Source organism: Miscanthus floridulus, chromosome 9 (assembly GCF_019320115.1).
Source record: "Miscanthus floridulus cultivar M001 chromosome 9, ASM1932011v1, whole genome shotgun sequence".
NCBI classification, from domain to species: domain Eukaryota; kingdom Viridiplantae; phylum Streptophyta; class Magnoliopsida; order Poales; family Poaceae; genus Miscanthus; species Miscanthus floridulus.
The window spans coordinates 84,417,605-84,436,240 of NC_089588.1; the positions used below are offsets into that span (position 1 = coordinate 84,417,605).

Below are 18,636 nucleotides of genomic sequence, written 5' to 3' on the forward strand. Positions count from 1 at the left end.
AGGAGCTGGGCCGGATGAGCCCTTGCTGCAGCATGTCCATGCACTGGCGTTCCAGCTCATCCTTGTACGAGGCCGGGTAGCGGTACGGCTGCACGGCGACTGGCGCGGCGCCCGGCTACAGGATGATGTTGTGGTCGCGGGATCGCGGCGGTGGCAGACCGCGTGGCTCGGAGAAAATGTCGGCGTAGTCATGGAGCACCGCGTCGAGCATGTCCCGGCCAGAGCAGGAACGGAGACTGGGTGCTGATGCAGTTGCCGCTTCATGCCAGCAGACATGGTGGTCTTTGTGCCAGAACAACATGGTTAGGGCCGATCGGTTCGCCGCCTGTCCCTGGCGGCGGCATTCCTCCATCTCCGGCGTGGACAGGCGGCGAACCGACCGGCCCTCCACCGTGACCGTGTTCGCTAGGTTGGCCACTGGTGGCGGAGGTGCCCCAGGGTGAGCTGCCGCTGGGGAGCGGGGAGCAGGGCCTGCTGCTGCTGTCGCGGTGGCGCGGGTCAGGGTGCGAGCTCCGCAGCGTACTGATCGCGCATCTCCAGCTTCCGCGCGATGCTCATCGCGACCGCAAGGGACTGGGGATTGTGAATCTCCACATCCATGCTTAGCGGAGGCTGCAGCCCCGCCGTGAAGATCTGCACCCGTTGCTCCTTGTCGAGGCGGCCCGCTCGAGGAAGGTGCACCTCGAAACGATCCTGGTACTCGATGACGGAGCTCGTGCGGTGACATGCCATGAGTTCGGCCAGGGGGTTGGATCGCAAGGGAGGTCCGAACCACAGGTGGAGCGGCTCGGTGAAGTGGCGCCACCATGGTGTGCCTTCGTCCTGCTGAGCCATGATGTACCACATTTGTGCAGCGTCCTCCAAATTGTAGGAAGCCATCCACACCTTCTGCTCCTCCGCAATTCTCTGTTGCTGAAAATATGATTCACAACGATTGATAAAGGCCAATGGATCAGACTTGCCATCGTAGTGGGGGAAGTCCATCTTCTGAAAATGCGGCGGGCGATCGTTGTGGTGCTCGTCGGAGCCGGTTCCCTTATGGCCGGATGATGCAGCAGCCGCTGGAGACGCCTGCTGAATGGCGTCCACCTTGGCTGTTAGGTTCTCGACGGTCTTGGTGAGGTTGGTGATGATGGTGGTTAGTTCAGCAGCGGTCGGCTCGGCCATGGCTGATGTCACCGATCCGGTTGGAGATGGTGGCGCATGCGTGGTGAGGGTCAGTGGCGGGGTGGTGGAGGTGGATGAGGATCGTCTGGACTCTGATACCAGGTTGTCAAGGGCGTTCAAGCCCAAGACAGGAGGTCCTCGGCTACGGAATTCGTAACCGGAGTTGGTACTAGCGCTGGGGTTTTTCTCCAGGACGCCCAATGGTGAAGAGGTGAGATTAAGACAGCATAGGAAGATTAGGGAATTGATTTCTCAATTTTTCTCCCCTCTTCACGTCTGATTACAGCCACTATATATAGGCTCTTAGGCCTATTCAAAGATAGGAATTGAAAGCTATAAATCCCCTAAACTTAGCCTTCCTTGCATGTTGCTCTCCTTGATTTGCTCTGGGCGCCATCTGAGTGTAGTCACCATGCGCCTAGACCTTGCTGGAACCATCAGTAGCCCTGGTCTTGCGCTGCCTGCGGGAGTAATGGCGTCCCCACATGACACCTTGTAGCGAAGCTTGTCACAGGCTCGCTTGCCTATGATGATATATGGTTTGGGGGAAGGACACGAAACCCCTGGAACATCGAGGAATTCTCTACTGGCTCGTCAGCAGGTCCAGCGGCTAGCACCTCTGCAGGTTAGTTTATATGACGTGTATGTGTGAACCTAGAAATTTATAAACTATTTACTGAACGCTGTGATTTTGCACTGCATTAGGAATGGTTCCATTCGCAATTGGTTCAGAAACTGCAGGATCCATAACATATCCAGCTGCTAGATGCGGAGTAACTGCATTGCGCCCAACATTTGGAACAGTTGCACGAACTGATGTCATGAGCATTTCTGAGAGTTTGGTATTTATATGTGAATTCTTTGTTGGCATTTTCAGATTCCTGTCGATCTTTTGAGTGATGAATATATGAGTCTAAATTGCAGGACAAGCTGGGACCTTTCTGCAGAAGTGCAGTAGATTGTGCTATTGTATTAGACGCAGTTCGTGGAAAGGATGCGGGTGATCCGTCATCTCGCGAGGTTGCTTTGGGTGATCCATTTCATGTTGACATCACCAAACTCACTGTTGGCTATCTTGATGACGCTGAGATGGAGGTAGTACAGAGCTTTTAATCTGCTCAGCTGTCTGTAGTTTTGTGTATTGATCATTCCTGATTTGCTCCTCAAACACGATACATATTTTTGTTGTTGTGATCATGCCAGGTTGTCCATGTTCTTTCCTCTAAAGGTGTCAAACTGGTCCCTTTCAAGCTGAACTACACTGTCGAATCAGTCCAGTCCATCCTGAACATAACGATGGACACTGATATGCTTGCGCACTTCGACAACTAGCAGCGGGAAGGACATGATGATGACTATGAGGCGGAAGACCAGTGGCCAGTAGAGCTTCGTCGTGCGCGGTTAATCCCAGCAGTGGACTATATACAGGTTATTTATCAGAGGAAACTAAGCTGCACATTTATATGTCTCGACTTCTCCTTTGGAGCCGAGTCACAGTGTTTGTGTTCTGAACTTCTGATGAACAGGCGCAGCGAGCACGGGGCAAGTTGATCAGAGAAATCAAAGATAGTTTCACAGTTGATGCATTTGTTGGCAATGTGACCGACTGGGAGCGCGTCTGTCTCGGGAACCTTGTTGGTATGCCTGTGGTCGTGGTGCCGACGGGCTTGAAGAGCATTGAGGACCCACCGAAAGGCGGTACAAAGAGAAGAACCACAGTGACTACAGGCGTATACGCTCCTCCTGACCACGACCACATTGTAAGCTTCCTCCGCTCATAGCCTCTTGTTCTTATCAGATGTCAGCATCAGTAGGGCAACCTGTCAGTGCCTCAGTGAGACCGAAGAAACCTGCCGGTGCAGCGATGTGGCAACCATGGCTACCTGTTGTATTGACTCCCATTTCCTCGCAGGCTCTGGCGCAGGCAATGGCATACCAGTCCGTCACTAATCACAACAAACAGCGGCCGCCGATCGATGATCTGGGGCCAAATGACGGCATACACAAGTAGAGCAACCTGCTGATGAGGTGCGATGATGATGGTAGCACAAGGGTCGTTATGGAAGCTGAAGTTGAAGACGATCAGTGGGCCCGTTTTTTTTTTTAGAGTTGGAGGGCGAGGCCCCAGCCTTAGTATTAACCAAGACAGAAACAGTGTAGTTCAGATACAGCATCCAGTTTACTCCGAAAAGCCAAACAGCAGCAGAAAACGACCCAAACCATCAAGCTAAAACTGACAACAAAAACGCCTATTACATATGCCAAACCGATTTGAATTGATACAGATTGATCCACTTCTCCTCCGCAGCCTTCTCCATGTCAGAGTGGTTCACCAGATGAGCTTTCACCTGCCACATGACGTATAAGATAGGGGCGGATCCAGCGGTGGGTGGGGGGGCTGCTCTAGCCCCCCTAGTGCTGCTGAAGCCGTGGAGTCCCCCCTTAGTCCCTCCGGAATTCTTGCAATGAATGCACCTTGAGGACAGTCTGAAGTTGACTGGAGATTTTGGGCTAGAAGCTGGGCTTACAGAAGGGTAGGGATTGTTGAAGAGGAAATGTTGTAGATCTCCTCCCATTGGAGGGGCGGCAGTGGCGGCGAGGAGCCCTCGGACTTATGATAGCAGCAATTGCACGATGTCAAGGATTTGGACCATCCTAGTGTGGATGGAGGCCCCGACATTGGCAGCGGCGGCCGAGACATAGAGGAGGCCACGGAGGTCCGACTAGAGTGATTGGACGCCGCACAGAGCTGCACATGCAAGGAATCCACTCGCACCGCACTTGCCTTCTCCTGGTCTAGAGAGCATGCTTGAGCGTCTCCATGAACCGGTTGGTGCCTATCGTCGAGGTGTTAGGGGCCCGACACATCCTCCTTAGGTGCTTCACCCGACGGGAGCAGCTAAGACTACCTGTCAGGGTTAGGGGATGCCAGTGTTAGGAGGAGGTGCTGGCTCACTTCAGTCGGCAGGTTGGCCTGCTGCAAGTCCAGAGCATGGTTGTAGAGGTACTTTTCCCAATCACCATCCACCTGGGCTAGCCACGCAGTCTGTGTGGTCTTGTAGCCAGGATCTATAGGTTCCCCAATTTCAACTTGAGCTCCAGATATTTTTCTTCCGGACAGAGAATACTCCAATCTTGGATCATCACTGTTACCTTCAGTAACAGGAGTCTCCCATCCTTCCAAAGAGAACGCTGAAAACAAAGCTTGTTTCTTAGTTTCCAGAGCCCCCGCAGGGTAGCTCCACAAATCATATTATCAACTAAGCACCTAGAATTACTAAGCCACACATAGTACCTATAGCTCTGTAACCCACATGCGGGCTTCTTCATCAGCTCCAATACCTAACTGGCCACGTTTTCATGGCATTCAGGGCCACAAAATGAGAAGGAAATAGATATGAACTACCTGCAACCAGAATCGACGCATATTGAAAGAATATCGCTGAATCCTTCCATGTTCTTGATCAGGGCCGACAAAACAGTCTGTACGCCCTCCGCTCAGAATCACACACTAGGGATTTTATTCATCTTTCTTGGTCCACAATAGTGGACTGACGTGTAATTTGACACATTCTTGACTCCCAAAATTGGCTGATTTTTTTGTGGCAAAGCCTTCCCTAGGGCGTGTCTATTTCGGAGCCTCCTAGGCAACCTGCTGGCCAGGCTGCAATCCTGGCCCCAAGCAGTTGAAATTGAACACCCGGCCGGGATTGTAGCTCCTGCCAAGCAAGGTTGTCTGGGCCAACCAAACAGGCCCTTAACACATACAAGCACACAGGGCCGAGTCTGCCTTACTCCCTCTGTCCCGTTTTACTTGTCGTCCTGGCACTACTTTAAAATGTCTGTATTCATTGTCTCATTCATGCACATGGACACACGCAGAGTCTAGGCCCAAGGCATCTTCGCTGCATCAGGTTCAAGGCTACAACGACCATTAAAATGGGACAGAGGGAGTATGTCTTCTCGCTTCTATTGGTTCACACCCCACAAATTCTCATCTTCCTCTACTTTCCTTCTCTCTCTCCCCCTCAGATTTAGGGCGTTTTTCAATGGAAATAGACAGTCACTAGCTATTTGAAATCTGACTCACCCTGTACACTACCGGATTAAGCTTCTTTGTCGAGTGTCTCAGGCACTCGGCAAAGGCCGATATACACTCGGCAAAGCCTTTGCCGAGTGTTACACTCGGCAAAGGACGCTCGGTAAACAGTTTATCGGCAAAGACCTTTTTGCCGAGTGCACTTTATCGGGCACTCGACAAAGCCTTTGCCGAGTACTAATCTGACACTCGGCAAAGAAAAGTCCACTACACCACAACACCAAGATTAGCGATGGACGGTCTGACGCTAAAAGCGGCTACAGCGACAAACAATATGACGCTAAAAAGTTATAGCGTCAGACTTCTGCAGACGCTGTAAGTCCTGTCGCTAAAAATCTTTAGTGCCAGACATTACTTTTAGTGTCAGACAGTCTGCTGCCCTGAATATTTATAGCGACAAATAGTCCATTGCTACTTTTTAGCAACAGATAGTCCATTGCTACTTTTTAGCGACAGACTGTGCGATGGTACATATGGTTTTAGCGACAGACAGTCCAACGAGACAATTTTAAATGGTTAAAAAATAAAAATTAATCCATCAACAATTGTCCACAATAATACAAATGTCACTACACAACTAAGAACAAACATACACTAGTGAATGGTGTGCCATCGCGCGCCTACACATATATATGTATATTACACATGCTGATGTTTCCAAAGAGCTTATGCATATTTATATTACACATGGTACTGATGATACTACTTGTTTTACTTGTAGCTAAAGTAATACAGTTTAGAGTACTGATGCTGCCGATATTGTCCTTGGAGGTTTAGGGAGGAGAGGTGACCTGTTCTCAAGTGGCAAATTGTGTATATAACCTCTTTTCCGGGCAGCAGCACAGAAGTACTTCGAGTCCACAAACTCTGGCCGAATATCATACAAGAATCTTGATATGATAGTCCAGACACCTTTTGGAGCAAGAGCAACATTCTCGTAGTAGAAGTATGGTGGACCCATAGCTTGTAAAGGTAGATCTCTGTTCACTGGTCTTGTCCACTGATCTGGCAAGCTAAATCCAACCATTGGATTTGGGAGCGGCATGGGTTCATCAGCGCTACCATCTAATGGGCCTCTACTTCCCTGTGCTTGACCTCCATATCTCTTTCTCTTTTTTTTGTTCCCATCCATGAACCTTCCCTTGTTTATCCCTCCATAGGAATTATCCTGCAGTATTGCAAACACAGTTCCATTATCAGACCATTAAATTAGAACTAAATCTTATTGTAGACTTGTATGGACAGTTCACCTAAGACGAACCTCATAGTCAGACAAATTGCCACAGTAACCATCTCCTGCGGTCTGTGAAGCATATATTGAATCCACCAGAACATAAATAGATGCATCCAGCCCTGAGTAATTTTAAACCACAGACGACAGTGCATGATCAGTGAACAGGGGCATTTGGAGCATACTTTGACAAGTTCGAATAATAAAACTCTGAAGATAAGTTAAAATAAAACAGGGACAAGGACAGAATCTGAGTGGTACAAGTTGCATGAAAATGCAAAAACAGTTTTATTTGACAGCAAGAATCAACCATTCCAAGTTATCTCAGTTCAAGATTGCAGCCAATTTACGAGTTCCAACATACAGTATTTGAGGAAAAATCTCAAAATCTAGAGATAAACCAATAGAAAGTTTGACATAAAATTAAAAATGGCAATGTTAGTATTCAACTGATTTATTCTATAGTAGTTCAGAGAGCAAACAGACGTCAAGTAATAGCCAGTGCAGCCTCGTCTTCAGGAAACTGATTTAGAAAGGTTCTATAGTAGACGAGACTGATTTATTCTATAGTAGTTTAGAGAGCAAACTGAACCTTTCTATAGTAGTTCAGAGAGCAAATAGTAGTTCACTCACCTAAATGTCGTCAAGAAATAGACGTTCACTGCTGCTAGGAAGCATATTTTCCTGTCACCGAGAACACAAGCAATCACGTATACGCTCTCCAAAAACCTGCTCCTTTGTACACCCTAGTAGGTGTCGAAGACAGAGGTTAATGCCGGAGGCATGCTCTTCCAACTTTGGTGCGTGTAGGGGCTTGGAACAGGAACGTTCGAGAGCCACGAGGCTCAGGCTCCTACCTTATCTTGTGCACCAGTGGAGGAGTCCTATTGGACAAGGGAAATGCAGTTGGCCACCGCGATGTAATCTTGATCACCAGTAACTACTCGTTTGATTGCTCCATCGGACGATAAAAGAGAAGCACAGGTAAGTCACTATTTGAACTAAGTCAACATTTAGTCAGTCTTAGTCTTCCCGATGGCAAATTGGCACCCAAAAAGAGTAAAGGACATTTTGGATGCTAATAATTACATAAAAGTTTGTATGTAATGATTGAGTCGGTCCAACTTACTTATTAGATCAACAAGTTTTAGCTCTGTCAATCCATTTTGATTTTAAAGTCAGTCCTTATGGCCTGTTAGTGCTGTTTCCATATGTCAAACTAGATATCCAGTAGACTGATCAAACTTACTCTAATTATAGGTTTGTTTGGTAGCGCTCCACCAGCTGCCTGCTGTATGTGCTTTTTGCCAAACAAGACGGAAGAGAAGGTCCGAGTCCAACCAACGTGCGCCGTGACCCGGAAGAAATCACGGGATCCAGGAGTAAAATGGGTGTGGCATACCTGGTACTTTGTGGGGTTCAGCTGTGATGTTTCGCTCATCCACGAGATGGCTTCACATCTTCCCTTTCTGATCTGTGTTCCAATGACCCACAGACTGCACTTACAAATTAAATTTCATGGTCAGGTACCACAAAAAAAACAGACACAACACGTGAGTATGCATTCACCTGCATGTTATACCTCTTCTTCATATGAAGACAGATGTAGGCAAGATCAGCTGATTGTTTTCAGCTTCCAAGGCATCTGCTTGATCAGACCATAGAAGGAGAAAAAAAGCATAAATAAATTATAGAAGCGGCATGCAGTCTATCAGGAGCATCCATAAGCAAATAGATCTGTTCTATTGCAAGGAAAGGGTTGGGCATTTATCCATGTCACCCATGATGTCACCTGAACACTAAACAGCCTCAAGAACAAACTCAATGGAACAACATTTTTAGATGAAAGATATAATAACAGCAGCATACCTGATCCTTTGCGTTCAGGGTAAACGTTGTTCATGTGTTGGATTATTGCAGGGCTTAGCTGTCTTGTGATTGTTCTCACTCCAGCAGCACGACAAGGTCGTGGTGCCTCACTATTGCATCCTTTCCTAAAGGTAAAACAAACAGGGAACGGTGAGGTCCCGACAAACAAATTGAAAAGCAAAGGCAGTAGGACATATTTGGTCACAGTGAAGTAAGCACAAGTAAAGTACTAACCCAAACAAACTTGCAGGTTCATCTGAGGCCGCACGGCAAGGATTGCATCGAATGGACTACAGTCTTTCATATTTAATTGCGGCTATGTCACTTACTATTGTTGTGGTTTTCAACAAATAGTTGGAACGAAGAAGCTGCTAAACAGATTGAGGACTGCTACTGGAATTTCAAAACATAAATTCCGAGCAAATAAACAAATTTACATAAGAATGTGGCATATGCAAGCTAAACATGTATTTGAGAAGTACCAAAGCACACTGAGAAGGCCATTACCAATCACCATGCTTTGGTTGTTTCATCATGAAAGCTTCCAAGTAATTTGGCCCTCCGGATTATCTCATTGGTTTCAGCAGTGAACCCTTTGTGGATGAATTCAATAGTTTCAACAGGATCAAGATCAACATGGGAGCATTGTCTGGGACGAAATAAAAGCACTAGGCCACTAGACAAACTAGACAGAACTCATACCCAGCAATGTATACAATGTGAAGCTAATAGGAAGTTCTGAAAAAATGGGATGAGCACTATAGTATCTATCAATGCAAGTATGTACCTAGGCGTTTACCTAAAATTAGCCTAATCATATGGAACTAAGTGAAGATTATATAATGCAGATCCTAGCAATATTGCGAACCAAATTATGCGTCCCCAATGTCCAGTATCACTAGTTCATCCGATTTCTAAAGCAGACCCCAAGAGCCAATAGAAGGGATCTTCCGATCCCACAGCCACATGAAACCAAAAGGGTACCGCTGCCGCATCGCCTACAGATCCTACCCTGGCTAACAACCTAGGAAGGAAAAACAAAATGGGAGACCACACACCTCTGGCGACCTGGGCCTTGTCGCGGAGGTCGACGGAGGCGTAGACGGCCTGGCTTTCGCGGAGAGCAGCACCCAAGAAACCCTCTTCTTCTTCGCGGTCGAGCGTGATGGCGGGGGCCAGGTCAGCCACGCGCACCCGCCACTCGCCGGAGCGGAGCAGCATCGTCACCAGATGCCTCGCAGCGAACCCGCAGCCGCCAGTCACCACGCACCACCTCCCATCGCCTCCATCTCCCTTCCCATTGTCGCCATCGTCGTCGCTCAAATTCGAGGCGGATAGAACGGAGGCGGACACGCCATCCGCCTGGCTGCCATCATGGGGCTGCACGCGGAGGAGGCCGATGCGCCATCTGCCATGCGGAGGAGGGAGGCGACTGATCCGGGGCGGCGCCGATGAGAGGAGAGAGGCGGCGCGGGGCAAGGAGGGGAGGGGCCGGGGCTGGCCGCCGGCAGGAGGAGAGGAGGGGAGGGGCCAACCGCCGGCGGGAGGAGGGAGGCGGCGGATCCGGGGCGGCGTGGCAGATCGACAGGAGGCGGTGAGAGGGAGCAGGGGCAGGGAGAGGGCAGCGGCGGCTGGATTTGGGATGGGAGTGGGGGTGAGAAGCATTAGGGTTTGTCAATTGTCACTGTATTTGTGGGCCCACGCTAAAATTTTGCACGCGAACTCAAAGCAAGCAGGCGCGCGAGCTCAATGTAAGCCCGGCGGGCGAGCTAGGTGGGGGCCACTTCTTTTTACCGTCAGATAGATTGACGCTGTATATTTTTTAGGGACAGACAGATTGATGCTATACATGATTATCTATAGCGTCAGATAGTAAATCACTAAATGAGGATTCAGCGATAGATCATCTGTGAGATTTCTTTAGCGTCAGATCGTCCATCGATAAATAAAATTTTTAGCGTCAGATGTCTGACGGTGTTGCGGTGTTGTGGTGTTGTGGTCGTCGTGACGACGAGCGTCACTGTGATGGCGGCTTTGCCAAGTGTCAAGGTCAAGCACTCGGCAAAAGTCGATGCTTTGCTGAGCGTCGTTGACTCAGACACTCAGCAAAGGTGGCCACTGTGCTGAGTGCCACCGACAAGACACTCGGCAAACAGATGACCTTTGTCGAGTGCCTTGCCTGTGCCACTCGACAAATTTGTGATGTTTGCCGAGTGCAATGGCCTTTGTACTCAACAAAATATGTTCCCAGGTAGTGACTTTGCCGAGTGCTATGGCCATTGCACTCGGCAAAGTGACTGAAAACAACATTTTTATTTGTTTTTTACATCCCATCCAAACAAACAGAAGATATATATAACAAACATCACCAACATCACATATATATATCACCAACACCACATATATATCACAAACGTCACATATATATATCACAAACGTCATATGTCTCATAATATATCACAAATAAGTTCACAAGTAATCCAAGTGTTCCATCATCTACAACCACAATTGCAAATAGAAGTACCATTAACAACCACAAGAATCATCACCAAGATGGCCAATGAGACTGATTTGGTGAAGGATTCGCTGAAGCATGAGGATCGTTTGATGCCGCCGATTGATTCTGCACAAAGGAGAAGAGATTACATGTGTGAGACAAGATAAATATATACCATACATGAATAAAACTTTCATACTCCACTAGGTTTGACCGTAAGCATGAACATACAAACTAAAACATTTATACTCATAGGAGTAGAATAGTGAGGAGGTGGAGGTGTAGGTGGAGCGAATAGCGAAGGTGGCGGAACTACACCTGTAGCGGCGCCAAGACTTTGCATGTACTGAAGAATGTCCGCCATCCTCCGCTGCTCGGCCTCCCGCTTGGCCTCCACCCTCTCCATCTTTGCCCGCATCTGCTCCCATATCCTCCTCTCTTGTTCCAGCTAGGCCTACAATATATTCACCCCAATGTTACAATAATGCAAAGGAAAGGTATGAAAAAACCAATGAACGATGAATAAACCAGGAATAACTTTGAGTGCCTCCACCCGGTGGTGTGAAGTGTCCTGCCAAGGTTGTATGGCCAGGCTCGTGCTCGTGCTTCTTGCTCGAATCTAGGAGAGACTAGGAGTAGCGGCCGAGTCGATTGCACCATCGCCAATCCAGTACCGCCCATGCTTCTTGCCTCCTCCCACCCTCATGACGACTTCTCCATCAAGGTCCTCAGTGCTTGGATCATACTCTGGCCCATGGACCTCCCTTGCCATCAATGTATACTCACTGAGGCAGTTGTGGATGGTCGCATTGCTGTATGCCTCGGGCCCATCCTCCGGGTTGTAGTCGATGTCGGACGTTGCCTTGCCCTTGTCGGCCATAGCAAATGCCTTGAAGATGGAGCAAGGCTGGCCACCATATGATGCCAACTGTGAAAAAAACAGCAAGATGATTAGAAATCATGCAGAATTGAGCGTTAGAATAAATAAATGAATTCGCGTACCCATGTTTCTGCGTATCCGCTAAGGCTGCGGCTGCCTTGATGGTGTGCTACACCTAGCATCATCAAACACCGCTCCTAGCACAAGTTGTGCATCTCCTCCCACTCGCATGAGCACCACTTGTCCACCATTTGTACCCAGCATTGGGGATGCACGGTGCACCAATAAGGAATCATCTATAGGCCATCAAGTACATGACATTATAGAAGATGAAATTAAGCCTACTTAATCTCAAAAGGAATCAGTATTAATGTTCTGTATTTACCTACAGGTACTGGTCCTGGGTCAGCGTCATGGTTCTTGCGTCCCTTTTGGTGACCTTCATTCCAAGGACGGTCTCATGGTAAGTTACGATGGCCTGGATGCGCGCCTCGTAATGCATGTCCACAACCAGTTTTTTGCAGCATTTGGTAGCCACCGCATCCACCCTGGCCTCATGTCTATCCTAGCATCTAAAGAAATCCTACTTACAAACACGATGTATCCATTCATTATTTCAAGAATGTCCAATCAATGCGATGTATTGAGCAATGTAGTGCGAGGAAGACTTACCCACAGCTCTTGCTTCACCCGCTCCTCCTTGTTGTTGAATACCCTGCGGTCGCGATCTGCAACATCGGGGGCGGCGGCGTAGTGGTCAAACGAGTAGGCCGGCCCCGTCACTCCGGCGTACTCAACTAGGCCAGGGAAGTGCTCCTTGCATAGAAGACCGAGGACGCCATAGACTTGGCGTGTGTGAGCACCTCCACTCGCCACATATGATATCAAGTTGACTTCTTCGGAGATTCTTCGGTTTGCAAGCATCATACATGACAACTTGCGCGGAACCTTCTCAATTTTTTATCATAGCCTCCACATATGATATCATGACATCTCGACAAGTTTCAAGATTTTCGGTCTTCGTTTGCTTTTTATAGAATTTAAAAACAACTCGACCGCAAGTTCGTGGTCATTTTTCGTGAACAAGATGTTCGAAATTTGTGGTATGTTCCTGGATATGGCCTCACATTATACTAAATAACATGAATATCATTTTTCCATTCATTTTTTTCATTATTCGAATGGCTAGCAGTTATAATCTAAATTATCCAAGAAAATTCAATTAAATGAAATAAATTAAAGAAATATAGAAAAAGTCCAAGAAATGTGCCACATTGGAACATGGAGTACCAGGTATTGTATGAGGACTGTAGAAAAAGTTTGGAGGTCAAAAGTGAAAAAATATGGTTTGCCGAGTGTCAAAAAATGACACTCGGCAAATCAGCGCTTTGTCGAGTGTCAGGAGAAGACACTCGGCAAAGGGTTAACGGCGGTTGCCAGCCGTTAACGGTGGCGGCCCTTTGTCGAGTGTTCTGGTTTGCCGAGTGCCCGACACTCGACAAACCTAGTCTTTGCTGAGTGTTATTGTTTGTCGAGTGCTCAGCACTCGGCAAACTACCTCTTTGTCGAGTGCCAGTTGTTTGCCGAGTGCTTTCTCTCTCGCACTCGGCAAATAGCCTCTTTGTCGAGCGCCTGATAAAAAGCACTCGGCAAAGTCTGGGACACTCGACAAAGAAGCCATCTCCGGTAGTGGTAGGTCCATCCTAAAGAGTATTGTGTTTACTTATTTAACATGAGAAGCGGAGAGAACAGGTGGATGAAGTGTGCTTTGTCTTGGGAGCTGCAAATTGATTAGCGAGTTACTCGTCGATAGCCACGAGTTCTCCTTGTTTTCTCTCATCCAAGTAGATGAAAATCCTAGTCAACTAGCCCTTATGGCTGACCCAATGTCTCCTCTGATGAGTCGAGTTGATCTAATGAGCCTAGCCAAGTTAGTGGTTAGAGCATTAGGGTTGGGGTTGGGCAATTCTATGTTCTCCATCTATAAAGGAATGTTTCTGAGGGGCCAACGGACTGACAATGATGGCGACCGATATAGGGTGGGCGCAGGATGGCGGGGGCATCAACTTGAGAGGAAGGAGATAGAAATTGTGATTAGGGTCGATGACTATTGTGAACGGCATTGGAGGCAACATTTCACCGCTAAAGTCGAGTAGGAGGTGGCAGAGGCACGCGGGGGGTGGGGTGGAGGGGGCATCTATGCATAGTTGGAGAATATCATTAGGATAGGGCTAGCTAGAGGCGATCGTAGGCAACGACTGAGGCAACTTTTCGCTGTCAGAGCTGGGCAGGGGAGCAAAGAAGTGTGGGTGCAACATGCTAATAGCACGATCATATGTGTTTTACCCACGGACCATATGTGATCTAGAGTAATGACCCATGCTCGCACGAGTTAGAACAACATTCGTACAGCGACTATATGAAGTCCAATTTCAAGATGCGTCAAGTGACGATAGACAGTTTAATTTCAAGACGTATTTGAATGGATGACAATAAATGTTTGAGCCATAAATCATCTAGATGACTGTATAAAATGTTATACATTTTATTGCAACGAGCATATTTGCCACTATTTATCCATATCAAGATTAAAGGGAACTATGCAAAAATCTAAAAACAAAAGTTCTCTACGTCCCGATGGCGTGTTGGTTGCTGTTTTGGTTCGATAGGCTTGGGCCATTGTACCCTTTGCAATCGGATGGGCCTACCATAGCTGCCCACCTCCTCTCACACGTGTATGCAAAGCCACGGGCCTACGGCCATTAAACCTTTGCAACCAGATGGGCCTACGGGCCTTGCTTCTTGGCAGGAGTGGCCCAATTGGCAGCCGTTGAGGAAGTGGGAGCATGAGCATGGCAGCGGAATCCCTCTAAAAAACCAAAAAAAGAGCATGCAAGCGGACTCCATCATTTTTAATAAGTTTTCTAGTAGATCGAGTCCTTAGGGTTAGGGTCTCTCTATGTCAAGTTTCTTAGCATTGGGGATTTATCTCCTCTCTGGTGATGGCAAGGGGCAGGATCGAATCGTTTTTCTCCATAACAGCTCTATTGAAGATGAGGACGACAACTATGGCGTCAGCAACTTCACAAGCATGACGACATGGAGACTTTTCTTTATAGACGACGGCATCAAGGCGGAGATGATGTTGCCGCCATAGAATAATTTTCTCCGATCTCTTCTCCGTTTTCTTGTGATTAGATATGGCCCATGATGAAGGACTAGGGAGAATAAGTTTCAGATCAGTCTTCCTCATTCTTCGTGGTAGAAAGAAGGAAGACACATGAAAGATGAAGTTTCTTAACTCTGCCTGTAGGGATGTTGGCCGTCGTTCATTGGGTATTTGTTCTCAGGCCTGTTGCCGAGTGTTTGTCTATGCAGCCATCCATACGAAGCGTCAAACATGTTTGATTTTGAGATTTGGAGCTATTCACAGTGTGGGTACAATTTAGATGAAAATCAGTTTTTAGATATATGTAGTGTATTCTAGAGTACTTGTAATGTGTTGATGTACCCAGCTATTATCTAATATAATTCTTCTTTTGTTGCAAAAAAGTTTGATGTCATTCTACAAAGAAACTTGTTGGGACCAAATTCTTGTAGCACTAATTTTTTTAGAAAAAATACAGGAAATGTATGCAAAATAGCGCTATAACTAAAAGTGCATTTGCCCCCTATGTGAGTTTTGGTGTATTGATGACATCCAAATTAGGGACTAATGAGATCTTAATGAGATATATTGCAGCTTTAGTCCCTTGAAAGCTTTAAAAGAGTTGATCTAAGATGAAATGGCATCCCTCAATTCTTCAAGTGCAAAAAGCGGACGAACCCAAAGCACTCTCCAAAGCTTTTGTGTTTTGGGTTTATGTATGCCATACTATAAGAGGGATGCAACTTTAGGTGGTATGAGAAATATAGAGTGCTCAAGCATAAAAATAAAATCAAAAGAGAGACACAAAATCACCTCACAAACACTTGGACATAGTTTGTGGACTTTTGATAGTCAGAAGTCCCAACGTTTAGTGTCGGAAGTCTCGGTGCTTGCTAACTTAGACGTAGCCGGCCTGCGCACCTTCATCTGTCGAAAGTTCTGACAGAAGTCGGGAGTTCCGGGTGCCGGAAGTCCCGACGCTTTGGGACTTAGTCGCCTGGCTCGTCATGTCTGTCGGGAGTCCCGACAGAAGCCAGAAGTCTCATCTACCACCAGGGCTTTTGACGATATGCGAGCAAGCCCAGTGGACTGTCTACATGAATAGTACTTTTGCATAGTGCTGGAAGTTCCGTCGATCTGTGTTGGAACTTCCGACTTAGATCTGAACGGTTATATTTGCCTATGAGTATAAATAGCTCTCTCATCTCATCTAACTACGCACCACTCATTCATTGTTCACCAACCTTCATCCAAAATAGCTCCCAAGCATTCAAGGTGCCCCTCTCCTCTCCCCTTTGCTCCAATCTTTGATCCTCCTAGGGTTTTGAGTGAAAGGAGAGTGGATTGAGTGAGAGAATCACTTTGGCAAGTGTGAGCACTTGATTTCTTCATCAAGTCAGTTGGATTTGCGTCTATTACTCTTAGGTTCTTGGAATCCTAGCTGGCTAGGCATCGCCTAAGAGCTTCCATCTTGTGTAGAGTCTTGGAAAGTTTGTATTACCCTCGATTTCTTAATGAAAGCTCAAGTAACCTTTGTGGTTGCTTTAAGAGAGGCAAGGAGGTGGAAGAGACTCTGACCTTTGTGGTCACCTCAACAATAAGGATGTAGGAGCTCCTTTGTGGGGTTGTCGAACCTCAGGATAAATTCTTGTGTCCCATGTGCTTGTTGTTGTTGTGATTTGTTCTATCATATTTGTTCTTGTTGGTTTGTATTCCTCTCCAACTCCTCTTTTAGGGTTTGGACTCGATCTATGGAGTGGTGACCTTCCGGCCTTAAAAGAGCAACCCCATCATTTCATTTTACCACTAGGGAGTGGGGTTTTTAGCACTTGTAGTGAAATTCTCGTAGGTGCCGGAACTCTCGGCTATTTACGTCGAAACTTTCGATACCACTTGTAGGATCTCTGGTTGGCCTAGAGGGGGAGTGAATAGGCCTATCAAAACAAACACTCAAACTTTTATCAAATTCACCCTGCAGCACTATCGCTCTAGAGGGCGGCACTATCGGACTGCGGCACTGTCGGGCTAGAACAGTGGCACTGTCGCACCTGTAGAAAACTTTGAGTCACAGTTCAAAATCCATGAATGAAAACTTAGATCGGAGAAATTTCCTAGCTTAATGTAGGTATGACAATCACAGATCAAGAGCTAGAAGTAGTAGGAACACCACACACAAGTAGATCAACTAGAAACCGTAGAAATCACCTCAACCACAATATTTCATGCAAGTAATGTAAATCAAGCACAAGTGACACAATAATTTATCCTATGGTTTGGCTCGCCACCAAGGCTTGCCTACCTCCATGTTGTTGAGGTTTGCCACTAAGGCTTAGGGCTTTCCAACCCTTCCTCATTCTCAAGTCAAGTGGCTTAACTCTTAAGATGAGGGGTGAGTTTAATACCTTCAAGAGATGGTTACAAACCTCCCGGGGCTGCCACATAAGTTGGCAAGCTCCACGGGCAACGCTCTAGCCAGCTAGGAGCCAAGCTCCAAGAGTAACAAACACAACCACTGGCCAAAACGTGAACCAAGTGCTCTTTAGAGTTGGGGAATCAATAGAGCTGCTCTCTAATCGAGTTTTGGACCCTTTTCCCTCAAGGATTGATGGAGAAATCAATGAATTTTCTTGGGGGCTTGAGGTCAACAATGGAGGGAGAGAGAGAAAGGCTCCTTTCTATTTTGGATGAGTTGGAATGGGCAGGAGGAAAAAGAGTTTCATTTGGGAGAAAGAGGAATGGTATAAATACCCCCTAGCCCTAACGGTCACTTAAGTCGCGGTAGTGCCTCTCTTCTAGTGCGGCAGTGCCACACCAGACAAGACATCAAGGGTAAGAGTGAAGTGCTGGTTGTCTTGACTGTCAATCTAAGAATGCATGTGTATGTTTGAGCACTTGGTAGCATATATTAGCTTAAGCATTGTGTCCCCCTTTATAGTACGGCTTTTCCTATACTCAAATTCAAAATATAAAAGAATTTAAACCTCCTTTGAGTTTGAAGCCATCTACATTTGTAATTGGGGGCTCCTCCGTTTTGTGTAGCATCCTCGAACATGAATTCCCTACTTGTCATCTTGATAAATCTCATTAATTCTCTAATTGCATGGTCATTATCACCAAAACCCACAATTAGGGCTTGATTGCACTTTCAATCTCCTCCTTTTTGGTGATTGATGACAACCCAATTAGAGCTTACAAAAGATATGAAATAAATACTGAGATTTTTGAGCCATGGATGTAGGGCCTCCCCCTAAGTATGTGAATAGAGAATTGAATTCTCAAATTGACATAAGAAGTCACGATTCACATTTTAGTGAAAGTGATGGGGCTCCCCCTACATCTAAGCTCCTGTGGGGTGCTGCATACTATGTTAGGTATGTAAAACGTGATGTAAATGATAGTTTATGCACAACATGGTTTACTGTTGCAGCTGGGTGCGGCACTACCTCACTAGAATGCGGCACTGCCGCATATGCTATAACATCACAGATCAGAACAGACACCACACAGCATGTGCTATATATAAAGATATATATTCTAGCACAATTGTATCACAAGCAACAACATAGATTACTATATGTCCATATCCCACACATATAAAAAGTACTTAAGTAGCATTATTACATAAATAGAGTTTCTAATGGCTCTCAAACTTTCACCTAACGAATACTACTCTAAACAGATACGAACATGACTCTAGCTGCATCAACCTCCTCTCCATGGCATCGAAAAAGTTATGGACCCCTCT

At 46.7% G+C, this 18,636-nt stretch overlaps 1 protein-coding gene and 2 long non-coding RNA genes across 3 annotated transcripts; 1 reads left to right on the forward strand and 2 right to left on the reverse strand.

Moving 5' to 3' along the window:
* The first annotated feature begins 1,691 nt into the window (after window positions 1–1,691).
* LOC136483874 (uncharacterized) lies at window positions 1,692–3,504 on the forward strand. Its single transcript, XM_066481019.1, has 6 exons — window positions 1,692–1,792; window positions 1,873–2,009; window positions 2,092–2,262; window positions 2,371–2,595; window positions 2,694–2,927; window positions 3,080–3,504. Exons 2-4 carry the CDS (start codon window positions 1,875–1,877, stop codon window positions 2,497–2,499), a joined length of 435 nt encoding a protein of 144 aa, XP_066337116.1. The 5' UTR covers window positions 1,692–1,792; window positions 1,873–1,874; the 3' UTR covers window positions 2,500–2,595; window positions 2,694–2,927; window positions 3,080–3,504.
* Window positions 3,505–5,748: 2,244 nt separating this feature from the next.
* On the reverse strand, window positions 5,749–7,605 carry LOC136482285 (uncharacterized). The gene is made up of 3 exons (XR_010765026.1): window positions 7,131–7,605; window positions 6,528–6,619; window positions 5,749–6,434 (listed from the first exon to the last, which is right to left on the reverse strand). It is a non-coding gene; the product is annotated as an uncharacterized lncRNA (long non-coding RNA).
* Window positions 7,606–8,366: 761 nt separating this feature from the next.
* Window positions 8,367–9,250, reverse strand: LOC136482840 (uncharacterized). Its single transcript, XR_010765214.1, has 3 exons — window positions 8,874–9,250; window positions 8,601–8,759; window positions 8,367–8,491 (listed from the first exon to the last, which is right to left on the reverse strand). It is a non-coding gene; the product is annotated as an uncharacterized lncRNA (long non-coding RNA).
* Between the last annotated feature and the right edge of the window lie 9,386 nt (window positions 9,251–18,636).